Raw genomic sequence first — 24,655 nt, forward strand, 5'->3', positions numbered from 1 at the left:
CCAGAGACAGAGAATTCAAATTCCACCATGACAAGTTGTGAAACTGAGTTCAATAATTTAGTAATTTGTGGCCTAAAAGAAGAAATGCTAAGAGATGAGTGATGCACCAATATTTTTCAGGAAAACCAGCTTGCTACCTCTACCCAGTAAGGATTAAATATAGTCCCATCTGGTTATTTTCTAATCAACCTGTTCAGAGATTTTATTATACACCACTGGAATAGGTGCAATTTGAATCTGGGCCTCCTGGCTCAAAGGTAGAGACGTTATCACTGTGCTATAAGAACCCTTCCAATATAATACACAATTAATTATTTACCTAATGCGGCATGTAAAGTTACTCGCTTCTAAACTGTCACAACAAAATTTATCAAAGGACATGAGTTGCACCAATATGCATTAATATCAGACAGGACAAAGGATGTCTGAGCCCAATCAACATGGCAGAGTTATCAAGCAAATGACACATAGTTATAATCACAGAATCATGTCAGCAAAATTGTCAGAATCCTCATCACCATCTGTGGCCATGCCTCATCCTATCAGAAGCAGGTTAATCATCACACAGTCCAGAGGGAGTCACACAGAGAGTCCCCGACATTGGCTTGGACATTATGTAGTCTTACAGCCTCAAGTGGAACAATGTCTAGGCACCCTTTTCCTAATCACCACCCATCTCTAAAATGCAAAATCAATACTGCTCCCTCCCATTCAATATCATTTGAGAGGAACTCTTCCACATGTGAAGGTGCAGAAGACTCCAGTGAATGTTATTCCATAATTTTAGGCCAATATTGAATGACTAGGTGGAATCATTATTCATCAAGTTGTGAAATGGTGAAATACTCTAACTTGTCAGCATTTGTACAACTGCTTGGGTAAAGTGCTGCAGTTTGATGGCTTAATGCTCTCAGGCAAGGAGATAGCAACAAAGAGCTGCAAGAAGGAATAGGGAGAAAATAATTAGATTTGACTCAATTTATAGAATAATTCAGAATCCTTGATTATTCAGACTTCCTTGCACAATGTCATTTCTATGACTGTGATTAATCAAAATAAATTCAACTTTTTAGTAGACTTTTATCAGCACAACAATGACAGCTGAAATATATTTCACCTTGAGCACATGGAAACTTTAGCTTACCTATTAATAACTAGGTGAAGAGGCAAGTCATAAGTTTTGAGTAATACCATAAAATCTATCATAGATTCAGAGAATGATACTCAGAGATGGAAATTATTTATTCCATTGAACCAGTGCTGGTTCCATGCAAGCTGGTTAATTAATCCCAACCGTATATACTTTTTACGCAGGTGACGTATTTAGTTTTCCTTCATATTTTCTTCTATTCTCTTCTGAACGTTATTATTGAATCTGCTTCCACCACCTTTTCAGGCATTGCATTCCACAGCACAATAATTCACTGTTTTAAAAAAATCCCCATAAATTTTCTGGTTCTTTTGCCAATTCTCATACATCTATGTTATCCAGTTGCTGATGCTTCTGTCATTTGGAACAGTTTCTCTTTATGTCCTTCATAAGAATTGTTCATGATTGAATCCCTCTATTAAGTTTCCTTTTAACCATCCTTTCTGAAAGGAAAAGAATCCAAGGTCCTCCACTCTCAGCACATGTATTTCTTTAATCTTCTCCATTAGTTACACTTCCTCTAAATTTCCTATTACCCTTTCTCTCCTGAATCAAACACCTAATAATGGACTATTTCCTGTGGGTCATGTTGGTCAAGACAGAGGATAGTCAAGGACAATTTGTCCTATTCTCTCTTCCACAAATGTCTCTGGTTAGTCACCAAGAATGATAGTGGAGCAGAAGGAGGCCATGTCTACTCTTTGAAAGAGACACCCAGTTGGTCCCACTCCCTCGTTCTTTCCCACAGCACTGCATTTATTTTCTTTTCAACTTTATATCTTATTCCCATTTGAGAGTTATTATTGAATTGGTTTCCAAAACAACTCAAAACTGTCTGTTCATTTCTCTGATTTTTTTTGCCAATTATTTTAAATCTGCTCTCAGTTTACCAACTGTCTTGTCACCAACTGTTCTTGCATATTCTCTCAAAAACTCACGTAATTTGATTAGCCCTTCTTAAATTTTGCCTTAAAGAAGAAGATAAAGATTTGTGCTTATAAAACACCTTTGAAGAACTGAACACTTCCCAAAACGCTTGAGATCCAAACGGGTACTTTTGAAGAGGATCCCTGCTCCAATAGAAGAAAGTGGGCATCAGACTTGCTCACAACACCTTCCCACAAACAGCAATTTGAAAAGACCAGATGGGGCTGATTAAACTGTATGAGTTTACTGTAATATTTTCTGCTTTTCTTTAAAACTCAGTTTTGCTAGGCTTTGTACATATGAGTGTGTCATCCCTAATAACAGTGAAAAATTATCCCAACTTTATTTTTCAATTTGTCCTATTATGCCCAACTGCTGTCCCATATTGCAATTTGTAGCTGAGAAAAATGGTTTCTTTGTATATTTTTTCCCTTCTCATTTCTCAACACATAGTAACATCCACAGCCAGGAAAACAGCAAGGTGATCTATTTCCAAGATTCTTGTTATTACAATTTTAACTGCAAGACAGCAATATGCCACTTGCTGTGAAATATTCTCTTTGTCTGGCACAGTTCTATAATACAGCGAACATCAATAACCCATTCCTAAAGTCCTTGATATCATCCCAAAGCATCTTGTCTCATCATATTCCAGCAACACTCAATAATAGAAAACCTTCTTGTGCTGAAAAATTTGTATTAGAAGTTTAATGCAATATTCCCTCCAGGAAACAGATGCCACATAATCAATAGAATAAGCTGCATTTTTCCCAGATCTGCGGTTATTCATTGCACACTAATTACTTGTGTTTTTAAAATAATTCTTAGCAGACGTCTTCACCTGACCAACTGGATGCAGCTTCAAGTGCACCATCAACATCCTGGCAATTAGAACATAGAACATAGAACATAGAACAGTACAGCACAGAACAGGCCCTTCAGCCCACAATGTTGTGCCGACCATTGATCCTCATGTATGCACCCTCAAATTTCTGTGACCATATACATGTCCAGCAGTCTCTTAAATGACCCCAATGACCTTGCTTCCACAACTGCTGCTGGCAACGCATTCCATGCTCTCACAACTCTCTGCGTAAAGAACCTGCCTCTGACATCCCCTCTATACTTTCCACCAACCACCTTAAAACTATGACCCCTCGTGCTAGCCATTTCTGCCCTGGGAAATAGTCTCTGGCTATCAACTCTATCTATGCCTCTCATTATCTTGTATACCTCAATTAGGTCCCCTCTCCTCCTCCTTTTCTCCAATGAAAAGAGACCGAGCTCAGTCAACCTCTCTTCATAAGATAAGCCCTCCAGTCCAGGCAGCATCCTGGTAAACCTCCTCTGAACCCTCTCCAAAGCATCCACATCTTTCCTATAATAGGGCGCCCAGAACTGGAGGTTGATAATCAGAGCTGGTAATACTGGTGGACTATTAATCTTTTCCATTGCTTCCCTTTACATGAAGCCATGTAGAGAATTTACAGCACTAATATGGGGCTTTTGTTCCAATAGCTCTATCTATGCTGGTATTATTTTGGTTCATATAAGCTGCATATTTTAAAAATCTGAATATCTGGTCCAATCACAAAATATGCATTTCTACATTCCTGAGTCATTTTTCCAAGCAAGTAAAATACAGGCAGTTCTGCTACAACATGTGTTCCAGCAACCACGATTGGCTATAAAGTGACTGACGAGTAGGAGGTTGCTATGTCTAAAACACAAACTTGTGTTGGCTGTAACATGATTCCATCAGTACGCAGAGGAGTATGAGTCGACATCACATGATCGTTTCACGGGCTTCGTCCTGAGCATGCGCAATGTTAGCATCAAAAGATTGTCCATGTCAGCGTCACACAATCATCGCGCTTTCTGTGAGAGGTGCAGTACTCCTTTTGTTTTGCCAATTCTGCCATGTTACCCACAAATATGCGAGGACAAAGTGACAACAATTTTGGCAAGAAATTCCCAGCAATTGTAAAATAAAGGCTATAACACTGGAAGAGAAGCTAGATAGAGTCATAGAGTAATACAGCATGGATCAGGCCCTTCTGCCCAAATTGGTCCATGATGACTAAGGTGCCCACTCAGCTAGTTTCAATTGCCCACATTTGGTCCATATCTCTCTAAACCCTTCCCACTAATGCACCTATCTAAATGATTTTTAAATGCTGCTTTGTACCTGCCTCAACCACTTCGTCAAGCAGCCCATTCCATATACGCATCACTCTCTGCATGAAGAAGTCACCCCGCAGGTCCTTCTTAAATGTTTCCCTTCTCACCTTAAATCTAAGCCATCCAGTCTTCAATTCCCCATCCCTGGTAAAAAGACTATATGCATTCATCCTACCGATGTCCCTCATGATTTTATACACCTCAATATGGTCATTCTCCTACATTCCCAGGCATAAAGTCCTATCCTGGTCAACCTTTCCCTCTAACTCAGCCCTACTAGTCTGGGTGACTTCCTTGTAAATCTTCTTTGCACACTTTCCAGTTTAGCTCTGTCTTTCCTATAACAGGGCAACCAAAACTGTACACAATACTCCAACTGCAGCCTCACCAACAACCTGTACAACTGTAAGACAGGGTTCCGACTCCTATACTCAATGCCTCGACCTTCTCCACTACCCTTTCCACCTGTGACAAAGCTTTCAGCAAACTACGTACTTGTACTTCTAGGTCCCTCTGTTCCACAACACTCCTCAGGACATTACCATTTACTGTATAAGTCCTACCTTGGCTTGACTTTCCAAAGTGCAGCACCTCACACTTATCTGTATTGAATTGCGTTTGTCAGTCCTCAGACTCTTCCCATCTGGTCAACATCCCTCTGTAATTTTTGATAACCTTCCTCTCTATCAATGTCAGTTCCTAATTTTGCCTCTCCGCAAACTTCCTAATCATGCCTTGTACATTCACATCCAGATAATTTACGTAAATAACAAATAGCAAAGGTCCCAGCACCAACCCCTGAAGCTCATCACTACATCACAGGCCTTCAGTCCGAGAAACCACCTACAACCATCACTCTCTGCTTCCTACCATTGAGCCAATTTTGAATCCAGTTAGCTGGTTGTCCCTGGATCCCGTGTCACCTAACATTCATGACAAGCCTGCCATGTGGGATCTTGTCAAAAGCATAACTAAAACCCCTATAGACAACATCCACTGCCCTACCCTGGGCTGGTTTAGGGATGCAGTAGGGGAAGGGGAGATTTTGAAACTGGTGAAGTCCACATTGATACCATTAGGCTGCAGGGTTCCCAGGCGGAATATGAGTTGCTGTTCCTGCAACCTTCGGGTGGCATCATTGTGGCACTGCAGGAGGCCCATGACGGACATGTCATCTAGAGAATGGGAGGGGGAGTGGAAATGGTTTGCGACTGGGAGGTGCAGTTGTTTGTTGCGAACTGAGCGGAGGTGTTCTGCAAAGTGGTCTCCAAGCCTCCGCTTGGTTTCCCCAATGTAGAGGAGGCCACACCGAGTACAGTGGATGCAGTATACCACATTGGCAGATGTGCAGGTGAACCTCTGCTTAATGTGGAATGTCATCTTGGGGCCTGGGATAGGGGTGAGGCAGGAGGTGTGGGGGCAAGTGTAGCATTTCCTGCGGTTGCAGGGGAAGGTGCCGGGTGTGGTGGGGTTGGAGGGCAGTGTGGAGCGAACAAGGGAGTCACGGAGAGAGTGGTCTCTCCGGAAAGCAGACAGGGGTGGGGATGGAAAAATGTCTTGGGTGGTGGGGTCGGATTGTAAATGGCGGAAGTGTCGGAGGATGATGCGTTGTATCCGGAGGTTGGTAGGATGGATAATGTTGAACAGCTGCTTGAGTCCCACAGTGAACACCTCTCTACAGTTGATCTACAACAACTTATCACTGAGCGATAAGTGGAAGCTGAAGTTGAAGAATTTGAAGTCCAGGGTGAAGCACCTCGAGAGCTTTCCACTTCTGTTTTTTCTTCTATCCTGAAGGAAATTGAGAAGCAGTTGCAGCATTTACAGAACAATGATTACAATGCAGAACACAGCAGGGTCGCAATTAATGGAATAAGATCTTATTTGGAACCCTATGAACAGCTTCTCCATGAAATCAGAAAAAGAGCAGAGCAGCAAAAACTGGATGTCTTTGTTAAGCCAACTGCCAAGAATCAGTCAGAAGACAATGAACCACAGCCATCTTCTTCTGGATTAACTATTTCTCGCCCAAACCCTGCACAACTGCACCTGAAGGTGATGATGATGATGGTGACGACCCTCAGCCCCTGCATTAACAACACAACAACCTCAAAACCTCCTCCCCCATCAAGTCATCTTGACATTTTTTTCAAGATAAGGTGTTAAATGTACTTATATTTCATTATTAGATATGAATAAAACATTTATTTGAACTGTGCTATCCTTTGTGTCAGGCTTTTAAGTGATTTTTGAGCGATCATGAGTGATGTTTTTCGGTGGTCTGCCCCTAACTCCACCCTTCCCATAGACCACATTATTTCCATAATGCAATTTTTCTATAAAGCAATGTTGCACAGAAACACAGCTATAGCATTATAGCAAAACCGACTGCACAGGGAAGTTATGACTCTGAACCAGAAAAATTGTCCACCGCACATGACAGTTAGTATACTGGTATAAATACTCCACCAGATGACACTTGAAATAATCATGCTCGATTGCTGTCAGACCTGCTGAGCTTTTCCAGCAACTTTGTTTTTGTTCCTGATTTACAGCATCCACAGTGCTTTTGGTTTTTAATCTTGTGCAACGTTGCTCAGTTCATTTTTTTGGGGATTACTATCTTGATCAATCACCTCCAAGTTGATCCATGCTATTAAGTAACAACAACTTATCTATGATTATCAGTGCTTCAGATTAGCACCATGTAGCTCCCAATGCTCCTGATCTCTAGGTAAAGGCATATGAAAGATCACGAGATAGAATATTTGTTTGGCAATACTAGTCAGTTATTGCCCTCTGTAATATAGTGCAATAATGTCACTTATCACCACTGAACCTCAAGGTTAGATCTTTTATTTCAGCAAAACCTGGGCTCTCCATGTTATCTATTGGGATATAAACTGCTGCGTCATGAGGGCAACCTTATAAAAAAGATTAAAATGCATAGCCCAAAATAGTTCATGAAGAAATCTGAGTCAAAAGAATTGACTTATGATCACTTACGATGATCACTTAACTGATAAGAAATAATATTTCACTGGGTATACTAGTCCAGAGTTCCTGAACGTCTATTCTAAATCTTTAATAGAATCCTGACAATTAGCTGAATAGCCATTTTGACGTCATTCCTCTCAGGGTTCCACAGATCTTCCACTGAAGTTACAGCAGGAACCCCTTCACAATTGAGGGTCGTTCTATTGAATGTAAACTACCTTTCATAAGCTTTTTTTTAATCGTAGAATCCCTACAGTATTGAAGCAGTCTGTTCAGCCTATCAAGTTCACATCAACCCTCTGAGGAGCCTTCCACCCACACTCATGCTCCTACCCTAGCCCTGTAACCTTCCATTCTCCCATGCCCTCCAACTACCTTGCACATCCCTGGACACTATGGGCAATTTAACATGGCCAATCCATCTAATCAGCATATCTTTGGACTGTGGGCAGAAATCGGAGAACCCAGAACAAACCAACACAGAGACAAGGGGAATGTACAAACAGACAGACACCCAAGGGTGAAATCAAACCCAGGTCCCTGGCGCTGTGAGGGAGTAGCGTAAACTACTAAGCCACTGTGTTGCCCTGTTATTGACATAGATTAGTCTCAGGTGTTAACTCTTTTCTGCAATGTTAACTCTCATCTTGAAGTTACTAGCTACGAAATTCTTGGTGTTCAAACAAGACACTAACTCTGCCAATTAGCCAATGATCGAGCATTATGGAATTGCACTGAATCAGAAGGTTTGAGACTTAATTTCTGGTCTGATGAAAACAGATGGTTTGATCCCAGGCTTGCCATAAGGTTGTGAAGATTGGCATCGTAGCTGATGATTTCTAGGAGGAGGGATTTATTCAAGGTTACAGTTCATGATCATTTGAGACCATCATGGAAAATGCGAATGATGAAGAAAGATAGAAGCCAGTTTTGTTGTAACAATTCACACAATCAAATAACCCGTTAGTATTCAAGGTCTGTGTTGACATGTGAGGAATGACTAGTGGGAAAACTGACAGAAGACTAACTGGATTACGACCGCATAATACTCACTGCCTTCAGGGCTGAAAATAAATAGGAACTCACAGGGGACAGGAAGTGCCCATATAATTCACACAATGAATGTTTCCCTGAGTAAATGTCTTTGTGAAGGAGTTGATAAGGTAGCTAAAGAGAGGTAGGGGAGTTCAGAACGATAAGGCTGTACTTTAAAATTAGAGTGAAGTCAGACAGGGATTGATGTCAGGAAGCCTATTTCACTCAAAGGATTGTGGAAAACTCAATATTTTTCCTGCTGTAAACATTTCACACTACTCCTTTATTTCTGTACTTAAATACATGTGACAATAACGGATGTCCTATTCTTGGTCCCCCAACCGTCCCAAACCTGCTGAGTTGAGGACAATTGATAATATCAAAATTAACATTCCCCAGACCCAAGGCTGTAAGTCGAGTTTAGGTATAGATTAACCAAGATTTAATTCACAATTGGAATCAGCTTGAAGAAATGAATGGCCTCTGGTTCCTATCATTGGAATCATAATATTCTTACATACCCCATATTTCTTCGCAGCTGTGGCCACGCGGAACAACATATTTTCCTCTACAAAAGGTCTCACTGCATCATGGATAATCACCACCTCAGGTTTCTGCAGCCAAGATCTACCAGGTTGATTTTCCACAAATGCTTTTAGCCCATTGAAAATGGACTTGTGACGTGTGAATGCACCCTCAACAACTGTTGTTCTCGAATGCCCATAACGCTCGATAATTAAATTCATCAATTCAAAGTTCTGTTTTGACACCACCACGACAATGTCTTTTATCCAGTGAACTCTGCAAAAGAAAAATAAAATGTATCAAGAAGCAACAAATACATTTCACTGAGTTGTAAACAAAATTAGTACTATTGTAGACGTAACTTCATCATGAAAGTCAATTATAAGATTAACATCAGATTAATTATGTAAAGGTCTTCAAACAATCTTTTCAATAGTCCTTACAGTATTTATGTAACCCTCAAAGCAGCCAATTCCAGTTTTTGAGACCGCTTTCTCAAAACCTGGATTTTCAGCAAGTTGGGATTTCTCAAAAGCTCTTTAAAATGATGGGTGTGTCCGCTTTCCCAGGCTTTCCTATTTTCTGGGGTGCCTTATAAGGGGTGTGGGCCAACTCACTCCATTACTCCAAACCCTGCACATCGCAAATGGCCACCAACATCGCAGAGACAGGCCAATTTTGAATAGGTCATAGTTCCTTGATCAGAGTCTGCACAAGTGGTCTGTTCAAATGGTCGCCTCATGCCACCCATACTAAGGTGGACCCTCATGCTCCCATGTTGAGCCAAAGCACATTGACGCACATTCACCTGCAATACACTCTACTGATGCAATGAGCGTACAGTAAGAGTAAAAAGAGTAATAAAAGCTTATTTAAAAGAGCAACTATAATGATAACTTTCTACCATGATAAAAGAATTTCCTATGGCAATAGAAGTGGCAGTCCAATACTATAAACATCACTTTTTCGATTATTCATTCTTGGATGAGGGTGTCACTGGCTAGGCAGCATTTATTGCCATTCCCTAATCATCCAGAGGGCAGTTAAGAGTCAACCACATTGCTGTGGGCCTGGAGTCACATGTAGGCCAGACCAGGTAAGGATGGCAGTTTCCTTTCCTAAATGACATTAGTGAACCAGTTGGGTTTTTCCGATAATCGACAATGGTTTCACTGTCATTATTCGGTTCTTAATTCCAGATTTAAAAACAAAATTAAATTTCACTATCTGCCATGGCTGGATTCGAACCTGGGTCCCCAGAACATTATATGGGTCTCTGGATTAACAGTCCAGCAATAATACCACTAGGCCATTGCCTCCCTTCAATATGCTAAAACTGCAATGTATTTATAACCTCTTAATTTTGTGTAAATAAACATTTGAAAATTGATAGCAGAGATCAAAGATACAGCATTATCAACCGAGAAAGTACAGAGGTGTTTCAAAAGGGTAATTGCTATCCGGACTCTCAGCTAATGACAGGCCATAATGGGTGAGTGGGGTCGTGAGGTAGCTCAGATGGGGCAAGGAGAAATATTCTTTCCTCTCCCAGTACACAAGAACAAGGGAAAGATTATTTCCATCTTCACCTTCTAAACTCCAGCGGACACAAACCTAGCCTGACTAACCTATCCTCACGAGCCATATCACTTCTTTTGGGTTAGTAGTCCAGTAAATCTACCCTGAGCTGACTCCACTGCACTTACATCATTTTTTGAATAAAGAATTCAAAATTACACATTGTATTTGAGATGTGGTCTCATCAGTATCCTTCATAAGTGAAGCATAACATCATTACTTTTATGTTTAATTCCTCTCATCACAATGAAAAACATCCTATTAGCCTTCTTGAACACTAGCTGCAAATGTAAACTGACTTTTTATGACTCATGCACAGAAACACCAATGCCCTCTATACCTCCGAATTTGGCAGTCATTCTGAATTTAAGTACTCTAAAGACTCCAGTTTTTCATTCTTCCTTCCAACATCACACTTTACCACATTACACACCATCTGCCAGATTTTTGCTATTTGCTTGACATATCTATATCAAACTGCAATTTCCTTCTGTCTTCTTCACAACATACTTTCCTCCCTGTCGTGGTGAAGAGATTGAAAATTTAGGCGCCATGCCTTCACTCTCCCCATCCAAATCATTACAAATTGTTAAGTCCCACCACAGATGCTGTCAACTCCACAAGTCACAGCCTGCTAATCAGATAAACATATACTCTCTATTTTCTGCCAGCAAGTCAATTTTCTATCTCTGCAAATATGATATTCTCTAAACCATGACATTTCATTTTGGCAAAAAGCTTTGAGGTGACAATTTATCAAATTCCTTTTGGAGATCCAAGCACAGTACATCTGCAGCCTCCCCTTTAGCCAGAGCACGTCATCCCTTCACCAAACACCAACAACTTGCTGACTCTTCCGAAGTACCTTGTGTTTTTTAAGTGTGCAACTGTAATCTCTTCAATGATCAACTTTAACACATCCCCCATGGCAGACATCAAGCTTGCTTGTCTACACAGGTAGTTCTCCTATAATGTGATAGTTGCGTTCTTGCATGGAAATCACGCTATAGAAAATTGTGTTATAGGGAAATCGCAATAAAAAATTGCATCACCTATATAGCAGAAACTTTGCGTTATCCAAACAATGTCCACTACTTATCAATTGTGTTACAGCCAATTCAGTTTAATGAAACACACATTATAGCAGAGCTACCTGTACCATCCTGTGTACTGCCTGCTCCACTTCTTGTTGTACTTGGGCACGTAATACTTACAGTCAAAACACCCCAAAGTTATCAACTGCTTCAAAATTCCTCTGGAATGCCCAGTAGTCATAAAAGGTAATCATTCTGAAAGAATATAATTCTTCAGTCATCAAGAACTCCCACCCTTTCAAAGAATTTTCTGATATTTTAGCAATCCATGTCTACTCTGCACGTTGCTCATATGTTCACTTTGCTGACTTGGACTCTACATTAATGTATGAAACTTACATGAATACAAATTGAGATCAAGAGTAGGCTACTCTTCCTCTCAACATTCAAGAGGATCAAAGCTGATCTGATTACACATTCCTGCCTACCCACACAATCTTTTGCTCCTTTGCATATCAAGACTCTATTTACCTCACCCTTAAAAATATCCGAAGCTTCTGCTTTCACCACCTTTTGAGGAAGAGCATTCCAAAGACACACAAAAATGTGCGAGAAAACAAATGTTCTTCTAAAGCTAAATGGGGGAAACCATTACTCTAACATCTCCCACAAGAAGAAACATCCTTTTCATTACACTCTGTCAAGACGGTTCAGAATTTTATTTGCTGTCATCAAAACACCTCCTACGCTTCTAAACTCCAGTTGAGACAACGTTTGTCAGTCCAACCTATCCTCAGAAGACAACTCACCTATTAAAGGAAGTGAGATAATATGGTGTAGAGCCGGATGAACACAGCAGGCCAAGAAGCATCAGAGGAGCAGGAAGGCTGACGTTTCGAGCCCAAAACCTCCTTCAGAAAATTTTTGTAAAGGAGGGTCTAGGCCCGAAACATCAGCCTTCCTGCTCCTCTGATGCTTCTTGGCCTGCTGTGTTCATCTAGCTCTACACCTTGTTATCTCAGATTCTCCAGCACCTGCAGTTCCTCCTATCTATTAAAGGTAGTGATCCGTTAAACCTTCTCTGAATGTTTTCAGAACATTTGCATCCTTCCTTAAATAAGGAAAATAATACTATTCATCGTATTCCAGATGTGGTAAAACCGAAACATAATTTTGCAGATTTACTTTCCCTATCTGCAAAAGATCTCATAGCTGTCATCATTGGATTTGTTGTAAAAGATTCAGGTTTAGAATTGAAGGCTCAAGCCCAACTCCACAAATTTGGGTGAATATGTGGACTGAAATTTCAGTATATCACTGACAGAATGTTGCACAATTGTAGGCCCAGTCTTTCAACTGAGATGTCAAACTACGACCTTGTCAGCCCTAGCAGGCACAAGACTAGACGACAGTATTTCAATCGAACAAAACATTCTCTGAGTAAGTCTCAACAGCAAATATCACAAGTTTAGGCTGTCTCAATAATTTAAGGCAGACGTTAAAATACAGGACAAGGACCAGCTGAAAACTGCTGAATAAATGTGCACTGAAATTCATGCCAAATAGATAAATAAAAAAAGCATGTTAAAAGGTGTTGAGGCATGCATTTATAACCCGAAGACATCGCCGAGGAAACAAAATAAGTGAGTTATGTGTTGAGTTGCTTACAAGCTACAAACAGAAATTGAAGAAGGATAGGCATTTATCATCAAAAGGACACCAAAACAGTGGGTCATAATTTGTGAAATGTGCAGCATGGCTTTAGAGTGTCAAATATACACTGGGATAAAGACAGAAACTGCAAATTAGAAGGTGGGGATTTCATTTTCTCGGTAACAATGTTGTGCTGTTGAAGACTTTCCACCTACTTCATAAAGCCCTAATCTCTGGGCAAGAGACTCTTGTTTTAACATTTATATAATTTTTAGAATTGTGGACAATGGTCCATTGCATTCTTTGGAAACATCTGCATATAGTAGAGAAAGGAGTGGATATCAGCTGCCGCAATCACAAAAATCCAAAAAAAAACACAGCTGAGAACTGAACAAACAAAAAATTTAAGAGACACTTGGCATACAAATTGGTGAGAAGACAAAAAAACACCTCAGCTGAAGTAGCTGATGTGAATTGTAATTACACCTCTGAGGTGAGGCGTAACAAGGAAGAATGGCAAATAACGTTAAGATTGAGGAGATAATTGGAGATCGGTGAGACAAAAGACCTGCTTCTATGTTGTTTCTAAAGCAGATTAGACAAAAAAATTCACCAAAAGTATCATGAAGACTGAAAATTGTTTCAAAAATTGAAACTTGATGATGCTTCTACTATGTCGCTATACTGAAATGTGGAAAACCAATTATAATATGAAGGATTTTACTTATTCTACATTTTTTTACCGTTCCAAAAGCACATTATGTTTTAATGATTTTTTTTATGTTGAAGCAAGATATTTTGGAATAGAAGAAAATACTACCGATTCTCCCCCAAAATAGGTTGCTTTCACAATCTCTTATTTCTCTCCCCGGTAGACATTCACAATAGTGCTTTTAAAAGTAAGCAGTTCACCTGAGGCACTGGAACTGGCCACTGCAACCCTACTCGAGCGAAGAAGTCATTACCCTGCTTCAAAACCTGTTGGGAGAAGTATGTTTAGATAAGGCTGCGAAACCTGTTGGGAATGTTATGTTGAGGAAAGACTTGGTCAGTTGAGTTTAGAAACAGATGGTTGAGATCAGAGCAAAATATGACTAAGTCACCACCGTTTGGAAAGGAAGGAGACAAGTGTAAAAAAAGGAATTACTCTGATTGTTACACCTTGGTTCAAAGCTACAGCATTGAAAAGCAAACATTGCCATTACAATTTCACAACAGGTATTTCAACCATCTGAAGTGCAGCAACCAATCTCAATTTATGAACTGAAAGGATTTAGGTGTCAATCACTCGACTGCGTGATGCAAGACACAGCTTCATATGATGAAGCCATCAACTCGATACTTGTGCTTGAGACCAATTGAAAATTACTGGATAATAAAATGTGAGGCTGGATGAACACAGCAGGCCAAGCAGCATCTCAGGAGCACAAAAGCTGACGTTTCGGGCCTAGACCCTTCATCAGAGAGGGGGATGGGGAGAGGGAACTGGAATAAATAGGGAGAGAGGGGGAGGCGGACCGAAGATGGAGAGTAAAGAAGATAGGTGGAGAGAGTATAGGTGGGGAGGTAGGGAGGGGATAGGTCAGTCCAGGGAAGACGGACAGGTCAAGGAGGTGGGATGAGGTTAGTAGGTAGCTGGGGGTGCGGCTTGGGGTGGGAGGAAGGGATGGGTGGGAGGAAGAACCGGTTAGGGAGGCAGAGACAGGTTGGACTGGTTTTGGGATGCAGTGAGTGGGGGGGAAGAGCTGGGCTGGTTGTGTGGTGCAGTGGGGGGAGGGGACGAACTAGGCTGGTTTAGGGATGCAGTAGGGGAAGGGGAGATTTTGAAACTGGTGAAGTCCACATTGATACCATTGGGCTGCAGGGTTCCCAGGCGGAATATGAGTTGCTGTTCCTGCAACCTTCGGGTGGCATCATTGTGGCAGTGCAGGAGGCCCATGATGGACATGTCATCTAGAGAATGGGAGGGGGAGTGGAAATGGTTTGCGACTGGGAGGTGCAGTTGTTTGTTGCGAACTGAGCGGAGGTGTTCTGCAAAGCGGTCCCCAAGCCTCCGCTTGGTTTTCCCAATGTAGAGGAAGCCGCACCGGGTACAGTGGATGCAGTATACCACATTGGCAGATGTGCAGGTGAACCTCTGCTTAATGTGGAATGTCATCTTGGGGCCTGGGATAGGGGTGAGGGAGGAGGTGTGGGGACAAGTGTAGCATTTCCTGCGGTTGCAGGGGAAGGTGCCAGGTGTGGTGGGGTTGGAGGGCAGTGTGGAGCGAACAAGGGAAAATTTCTGGATGATTGTTCTGATTTTTTTTCAACAACGGACCTTCATCATTAAAAAACTTCTCTCTTACCTAACAAACAGACAATTATAAAGAAGTCGGTCATTCAGCTTCTCAAGCTCGATCTGCCATTTGATAAAGTTATAGTTGATCAGATTTTAACCTCAATTTCACATTCCTCCCTATACCTGATGATTGTCTGTCCTTTGTTTCCAAATAATCTGTCTACCTCTGCCTTAAAAATATTCAAAGTCCGCTTCCACTGCCTTTTCCAAAAGGCAGTTCCTTCAATACACAACCCTGTGTGATAAAAAAAATCCCGCAATAGCACCATCTTAGCAAAGTAGGTCTTACACTGGGCATTATAATCAAATAGAACTTCGGAAATTATAACATCCATTTCAAATTCTGACAAGGTTACAGTTCAAGGTGCAATGTTCATGTGTCTCAAGCATGAATATGAAACTCAAACATTTAACCAAAGTGTGGTAGGACATAAAATCAGGCCAAACAATTATTACTTTTCTGCTTCAAGTCACAAAAGGTTGTAGATTTTGCAGCAGACTAACATTTTTCATTTAATCCTGTCTGGCATACCATATATCAAGGGCTGATTTCAGCCATTAACTCCTCAGTCCCCAAGATTATCCTTCATCATAAGTCACTACATTTAAAAGCATCTCATTAGCTGCAATGCACTTTGAGAAGTCCTGAGGTTGGGAAAGGTGCCATATAAATCTTTTCTCTCTACTGTTTCCATCAGATGAGGAGGGGTTGAATGCCTCCCTCTTTTCCTGCACCACATTTGATTGCTGCAGATTGTTTTTAAAATAATACATTTGTAATTCATGAGTGTTTAACTCTTTCATGTTATATGTGTTTAAGATGTTTAAGATTTATGTTTGAGAGACATTCAGACTGGTTGCCTTGTATCTTGCTAAAAAAAAGTATATATTGTGCTTAGTGTAATAGAGCTGTACAGCATGAAAACAGACCCTTCAGTCCAACTCATCCATGCTGACCAGGCATCCTAAATTAATCTATTTCCATTTGCCAGTGCTTTTCCCATATCTCTCTACACCCTTCCTATTCATACATCCATCCAGATGTCTTTTAAATGTTGGAATTGTAGTAGTTTCTACTACTTCCTCTGGCAGCTCATTTCATACATGCACCACTCTCTGTGTGAAAAAGTTGCCCCTCAGATCCTTTTCAAATCTTTCCCCTCTCGCCTTAAACCTATGCCCTCTACTTGATAACTGATCTAAGTAAAATAATAAAAAAGAGCTCCAACTCTCACTCAGACTACATTGAAAGGTTCACAAACACACACATACAAAGTTAGATTACAGGAAAAGCGTCATTTAAAAGTACAATAAAAGTCAACAGAATGTGATTTTGCAGATTAATGACTGGGAAAACTGCAGATTAAGCTCAGAGATAATGGGAACTGCAGATGCTGGAGAATCCAAGATAATAAAGTGTGAAGCTGGATGAACACAGCAGGGCAAGCAGCATCTCAGGAGATGCTGCTTGGCCTGCTGTGCTCATCCAGCTTCACACTTTATTATTTCAGATTAAGCTCAGTAGTCTCTGCATTTGACATTGAGATGAATTAATATGTCGATGGAAAATTTATCCTTTTTTTCTGGGCAAAAGAACTGCAGGGTCATTTCTTAAAACACAGCCAGTGATATGTGGCAGGGATTGAGCTTACAAGTTGGGTGGAGAGAGAGAGCATTTACCCATTCAGGTGTGCTACTTTTGCATCTCTCCTTTTGTCTATTCTCTGGAGAAAAGCAGCTTCTCAAGCAAGGAGGCGAAGTTTATTTGGTTGATAACATTATCCCTTCTTACCAATTGACCAGTTACTGAATCACAGTCATAGAATGTTGATTCCTGGTCCATGGAATAGACATGATTACATTATGACTGGATGAGCACCTGTGTCAGTCAGATTCCATTGTCCAAATTACCTCAGTGCTTGTTCCCTACAAGTTGAATGCACTGGTGCAAAAAAACAGAATTAATGCTTGATTCCAGTAACCCTGTAACTTTCTTCAGCTCATGTTGCTTGGCGAAACGTTTGGCTATGATTTCTCGGTGAATTTCAGTTGGTCGTATTACTACTGAATCATTGGTAAGAAAGCAGTGCATTACACCTATTGCTACCAGCTACAAATTAACTATCAATGACAACATATTACTACTGGTCATAATTGGCATCTATATTTTACCAGGATGTGGAGGTGCCAATGTTGGACTGGGGTGAACAAGGTCAAAAATCACACCACACCAGCTTATTGTCAAACCGGTTTATTTGAAAGCTCAAGTTTTCAGAGTCCCACTCTATCGTCAGGTGACAGAGGTGGCATCAGACACAGAATTTATAAGCAAAAAGTTCAAAACATCATAGAACTCATGCAAATGTACTGAACAAACCTAAGATGGTTATAAAATCTTTAACCAGTTAGAGAGGAGATGCAGGTTTCATTTTATTGATATGCAAATCCCAGAATTTCTTTCAAGTCACTGCCCCCTGATAGGTAAATGTTTTATCAGTCTACCAGAGAACATAGAACATTACAGCACAGTACAGGCCCTTCAGCCCTCAATGTTGTGCCAACCTGTCATATTGATCTCAAGCCTATCTAACCTACACTATTCCATGTATGTCCATATGCTTATCCAATGACGACTTAAATGTACCTAAAGTTGGTGAATCTACTACCGTTGCAGGCAAAGCGTTTCATTCCCTTACTACTCTCTGAGCAAAGAAACTACCTCTGACATCTGTCCTACATCTTTTACCCCTCAATTTAAAGCTGTGCTCGCTGTCACCATCCTAGGAAAAAGGCTCTCCCTATCCACCCTATCTAACCCTCTGATTATTTTATATGTTTCACTTAAGTCACCTCTCAACCTTCTTCTCTCTAATGAAAACAGCCTCAAGTCCCTCAGCCTTTCTCGTAAGACCTTCCCTCCAGACCAGGCAACATCCTAGTAAATCTCCTCTGCACCCTTTCCAAAGCTTCCACATCCTTCTTATAATGCGGTGACCAGAACTGTACGCAATACTCCAAGTTCGGCCGCACCAGAGCTTTGAACAGCTTCACCATAACCTCTTGGTTCCAGAACTCGATCCCTCTATTAATAAAAGCTAAAACACTGTATGCCTTCTTAACAGCCCTGTCAGCCTGGGTGGCAACTTTCAAGGATCTGTGTAAATGGACACCGAGATCTCTCTGCTCATCTACAGTACCAAGAATCTTACCATTAGCCGTGTGCTATGCCTTCTGGTTACCCCTACCAAAGTGCATCACCTCACACTTGTCTGCATTAAACTCCAATTGCCACCCCTCTGCCCAGCTCTGCAGCTTATCTATGTCTCTCTGCAAGCTACAGCATCCTTCGTCACTATCCACAACTCCACCGACCTTAGTGTTGTCTGCAAATTTACTAACCGATCCTTCTACGCCCTCATCCAGGTCATTTATAAAAATGACAATCAGCAGTGGACCCAACACCGACCCTTGTGGTACACCACTAGTAACTGGTCTCCAGGATGAACATTTCCCATCAACTACCACCCTCTGTCTTCTTTCAGCAAGCCAATTTCTGATCCAAACTGCTATATCTCCTTCCATTCCATTCCTCCTCATTTCGTAGAGGTGACATCTCAGGTCAGAAATTTGAAGGGTCCAGACCCGAAACGTCAGCTTTCCTGCTCCTCTGATGCCGCTTGGCTTAGAACATAGAACATAGAACATAGAACAGTACAGCACAGAACAGGCCCTTCAGCCCACAATGTTGTGCCGACCATTGATCCTCATGTATGCACCCTCAAATTTCTGTGACCATATGCATGTCCAGCAGTCTCTTAAATGACCCCAATGACCTTGCTTCCACAACTGCTGCTGGCAACGCATTCCATGCTCTCACAACTCTCTGTGTAAAGAACCCACCTCTGACATTCCCTCTATACTTTCCTCCAACCAGCTTAAAACTATGACCCCTCGTGCTAGCCATTTCTGCCCTGGGAAATAGTCTCTGGCTATCAACTCTATCTATGCCTCTCATTATCTTGTATACCTCAATTAGGTCCCCTCTCCTCCTCCTTTTCTCCAGTGAAAAGAGACCGAGCTCAGTCAACCTCTCTTCATAAGATAAGCCCTCCAGTCCAGGCAGCATCCTGGTAAACCTCCTCTGAACCCTCTCCAAAGCATCCACATCTTTCCTATAATAGGGCGACCAGAACTGGACGCAGTATTCCAAGTGCAGTCTAACCAAAGTTTTATAGAGCTGCAACAAGATCTCACAACTCTTAAACTCAATCCCCCTGTTAATGAAAGCCAAAACACCATATGCTTTCTCAACAACCCTGTCCACTTGGGTGGCCATTTTAAGGGATCTATGTATCTGCACACCAAGATCCCTCTGTTCCTCCACGCTGCCAAGAATCCTATCCTTAATCCTGTACTCAGCTTTCAAATTCGACCTTCCAAAATGCATCACAATTGCTGTGTTCATCTAGCTCGACACCTTGTAATCTCAGATTCTCCAGCATCGGCAGTTCCTACTATCTCTCAAGTCAAACAATGCATTTTAGGTGTGAGGCCTTGTTCTGAACAAGGGTCCAGACCCGAAATATCAGCCTTCCAATGCCTCTGATGCTGCTTGGCCTGCTGAGTTCATCCAGCTCTACACCTTGTTATTTTAGAATCTGTCTGTGTTTTAATTTGGAGTCAGACTGGTTTTATTTTCAGAGAACGAATTTATAAAATGCCACATTGACTGTCTACGTATTGTGTGCTTTTTAAACAAAATAGAATGTATCTGCAATTACAAATCTGCAAAGGCAAATTTACCACATAGATTTATATGTGTATGAGGGCGAGAGACAGAGTGTGTGTGTGTGTGTGTGTGTGTGTGCGTGTGTGTGTGGAGACAGCAGGTTGTGTGTGAGGGAGAGAGACACTCTGCATGTGACGGACAGAGAGAGAGTGTGTGTTTGAGGGAGAGACAGCGTGTGCGTTCTTGAGAGAGAGCATGAGCTTGAGAGTGTATGCATGAGAGAGGATCTGTGTGAGTGTGTGTACGTGACTGTTTAAAGTATTGGCAAAGATCTATAGCTCGGGTTGTGGATGTGGTTCTTGACTTGCTCACCGAACTAACTTATTTTTATTCAGATGTTTTGTCACCATGTTAGGTGACATTGTCAGTGGAGCCTCCAATGAAGTCATGTTGTTCTACTCTGCTTGGAATTTATTCTGTCCAGTCCGTTATGGTGAGTACTGTCATTTCCGGTTTTGATCTGTATGGGTTTATATATGGGGTCCAATTCTAAATGTTTATTGATTGAAGTATGGGTGGAGAAACATGTCTCCAGGAATTCCCGTGTGTGTCTATGTTTGGTTTGGGCTACTATGGCTAACTTGTACCAGTTAAACCAATGGCCTTCATTGTCTGAGTGCACTGAAATTAAGGAGAGTTCATTGTGCCGTTTTGCTGCTCGCTGATGTTCATGTGTTCTGATGGCTAGTTCCCTTCCAGTTCCATATATCAGCCCATACAGGTCAAAATCGGAAATGACACTACTCACCATAACAGACCAGTCAGTATAAATTCCAAGCGGAGTAGAGTAACATGGCTTCATTGGAGGCTCCTCTAATGATGCTACCTAGCGTGGTGACGAAATGTCTGAACAAAAACAAGCCAGCTCGGTGAGCAAGTCAACAACCTCATGTATGTGACTGTGTTTTTAAGAGAGTATATGTGTATGCGTGCATGTGTGAGTGTGTGTGTGCAACAAGACATATCAGACCATCGACATGGACACTACCATGACACATGGGAGCACCACCCACCACGTGCACAGCAGATACTCATGTGACTCGGCCAACATTGTCTATCTCATATGCTGCAGGCAAGGATGCTCTGAGGCATGGAATATAGGTGAGGCCATGCAGTCGCTACGACAACGGATGAATGGACACTGCCCGTCAATCACCAGACAGAGATGTTCCCTTCCAGAGGGGAAACACCTCAATAGTCAAAGTCACTTGCTCTTCGATCTTCGGGTAAATGTCTTTTAAGGCAGATTTTGGGATCCACAACAACAGTCGCCGAGCAGAGGCTGATAGCCAAGTTTAATACCCATGAGGACAGCCTCAACTGGGATCTTAGGATCATGTCGCACCACAGATGATCTCACCACACTATACAGTCTCACGCATGAACACACTCACACAGATCCTCTCTCAAGCACATTTAATATTGGACCCCATATATAAACCCATACATATCAAAACCAGAAATGACAGTCGTCACCATAGCGGACCGGACAGTATAAATCCCTAGTGGAGTAGAATAACATGACATCATTGGAGGCACCACTGATGATGTCACCTAACATGCAAACACACACACACACACACACACACACACACACACACACACACAGAGTCTCTCTCTCTCTGTCTCTCTCTCTCTCGCTCCCCCCTCACACACAAACACTCACGCTCACTCCCTCCCCCTCACACACATACACACACTCATTTTCTCTCTCCCTCACATGCACACATATGGAGTGAATTTGTATTTGTGGATACATAATTGCAGATACATTATTTTGTTTAAAAAGCGCATGATATGTAGGCAGTTAATGTGGCATTTTATAAATTCCTACTTTGGAAATAAAACCAGTCTAACTCCAAATTAAAACACTGATTCTAAACAAGGCCTCACACGTAATATGCATTGCCTGACCCAAGATGTCACCTCTGGCACACTGATAAAACATTCAGTTATCTGTTGCCGAGATATGGGAACTGAGGATGCTGGAGAATCCAAGATAACAAAGTGTGAAGCTGGATGAACACAGCAGGCCAAGCAGCATCTCAGGAGCACAAAAGCTGATGTTTCGGGCCTAGACCCTTCATCAGAAAAGGGGGCTATGGAGAGGATTCTGAAATAAATAGGGAGAGGGGGAGGCGGATCGATGGTGGACAGAGGGGAAGATAGGTGGAGAGGAGGCAGACAAGTTAAAGGGGCGGGGATGGAGCCTGTAGAGATGAGTATAGGTGGGGAGGTAGGGAGGGGATATGTAAGTCCGGGGAGGACGGACTGGGCAAGGGGGAAGGATGAGGTTAGGAGGTAGGAAATGGAGGTGCGGCTTGAGGTGGGAGGAGGGGATAGGTGAGAGGAAGACCAGGTTAGGGAGGTGCGGACAAGCTGGGCTGGTTTTGGGATGCGGTGGGGGAGGAGAGATTTTGAACCTTGTGAAATCCACATTGATACCATTGGGCTGCAGGGTTCCCAAGCGGAATATGAGTTGCTGTCCCTGCAACCTTCGGGTGGCATTGTTGTGGCACTGCAGGAGGCCCAGGATGGACATGTCGTCTGAGGAATGGGAGGGGAAGTTGAAACGGTTCGCAACTGGGAGGTGCAGTTATTTGTTGCAATCCAAGCGTAGGTGTTCTGCATCCAGCTCTACACTTTGTTATCTCAGTTATCTGTGGCCATTGATTTGAAAGAAATTCTCAGATTTGCATACCAATCAACTGAAACCTGTATCTCGTTTCTAACTGATTAAGGATTTAATAGCTATCTTAGGTTTGTTCAATACAGTTGCATCAGTTCTTCAATCTTTTAAACTTTTGCTTATAAATTGTGTCTCATTCCATCTCTCTTGCTCACACCTGAAAAAGGAGCAAGACTCCAAAGTTTGTGTTTTCAAATAATCCTATTGGACTGTAACCTGGTGTTGTGTGATTCCTGACTTAACTTTTACCAGCGCATTATTAAGTCGCAATTTCCGGGAGTTACCATTAGTTCTGGGTAGAATTTGAGCTCTTCGCAACTTTGGTTTTGTCTCCTTCACCTCTTCACTAAACGAAGCAAAAACACCAATTGGCTCCCGGTTAACTCATTCTATCAGATAATGAAGAACCTCATTACAGGGGAGGCAATGGCCTCGTGGTATTACTGCTGGACTGTTAATCCAGATACACAAGTAACTTTCTGGGGACCTCAGTTTGAATCCAGCCATGGCAGAGAGTGGAATTTGACTTCAAAAAAAATCTGGAATTAAGAATCTACTGATGACCGTGAATCCATTGCTGATTGTCACGAAAAACCCATCTGGTTCACTGATGCCCTTTCAGCAAGGAAACTGCCATCTTTACCTGGTCTGGCCTACATGTGATTCCACATCCACTGCAATGATGGTTGACTCTGAACGGCAATTAGGAATGGGCAATAAATACTGCCCAGCCAGCGACGCCCTGATTCCGTTAATGAATTTTTTTTTAAAAAACTGATTGATTTCTGGCTGCTCGAATGAAAGTACTGCCCTGAGATTATGGGAGATCAATGACCAAAATGTGAAGCTCAGCGAGTTGGAGTGGACCAGCCATTGCAGTATTACTACGTTTGATACAGCAGACACCACGGTGCACTGCTTGCGTGTACGCAAAGGAGCTTTGGGAACCTCGGGCAGTAACTGAGGGCGCTATACAAATACGAACAACTTCACGTTTGCAGACTTTTGCCCTAAGCCATTGTGACGTCAGCAGTGAGTGGAACGCTGTGTGATCGCCGGTCTACGTTCGAGCTGACTCACCTCTCGAATGTTTCCAATGTGATACTGATAAGCGGCCTCTGCAGGACTTCGCAGAATTGCTTCGGAGTCGCCGTTCCCATTCTCTCCCCGGAACCACCTGCAGGCAGCACCGCTGCCACCGAGAAATCGAGCCTCCGGTTTTCAACGGCCTGCTCCATCTGCTTACGCTGATTGCAGACCAAAGGCCGACTCGGTTCCGAATCCTTCGCTGCCTCTGCCATCAAAATGACACATACTCACACACCACACAACAACAAAAAAAAACACCGATTCGCGGACCAGAACCCGGAAAATTGTTGCAATCTATCTGCCTTTGCGGTTGTCCTCAAAAATACAGTGTGGGTGCCTCTTTCCGGATGGACCCTGCTGCTGGGTAGCGAGGGATGTTTGACAGACGCGCGCAGGTTAGGGATTTGGAGCTGATACCATCGAGACACACACCAACAGACATCCTCTTCTGTGCATTTTCCAACAATATCATTTAGGAGGCTGTGACCTTTTTTATTTTTCTGACAAATATAGATACTTTCATATATACATTAACTGATGTCCATGTGTTACTTTAAAAATGCAAGCTTAAAAATCTGAACGTGTCCCTCAAAAAAGTTTGGTGGAACGGTTGCATGGTAACAAAATTTGAAGCTCGAGGGCATATTTGAAAAGGTGGAAATTGCAC

General features: G+C 42.1%; 1 protein-coding gene across 4 annotated transcripts in view; it reads right to left on the minus strand.

Annotated features, from left to right (window-relative positions):
• The window catches only part of crppa (CDP-L-ribitol pyrophosphorylase A), a 262,350-nt gene extending 237,920 nt beyond the window's left edge, over positions 1-24,430 (minus strand). For all 4 annotated transcript variants that reach the window (XR_009443129.1, XM_048559491.2, XM_048559486.2 and 1 more), the window contains exons 1-2: positions 23,980-24,430; positions 8,812-9,091 (exon numbers count right to left, since the gene is read on the minus strand). Coding sequence is in view for 3 of the 4 variants with exons in the window: in XM_048559491.2 (XP_048415448.2) it covers positions 8,812-9,091; positions 23,980-24,200 (501 nt within the window). In the remaining variant the exon portion in view is untranslated. The remainder of the gene's footprint in view (positions 1-8,811; positions 9,092-23,979) is intronic.
• Positions 24,431-24,655: the final 225 nt, after the last annotated feature.

This window comes from Stegostoma tigrinum, chromosome 2, assembly GCF_030684315.1.
Source record: "Stegostoma tigrinum isolate sSteTig4 chromosome 2, sSteTig4.hap1, whole genome shotgun sequence".
Classification (NCBI taxonomy): domain Eukaryota; kingdom Metazoa; phylum Chordata; class Chondrichthyes; order Orectolobiformes; family Stegostomatidae; genus Stegostoma; species Stegostoma tigrinum.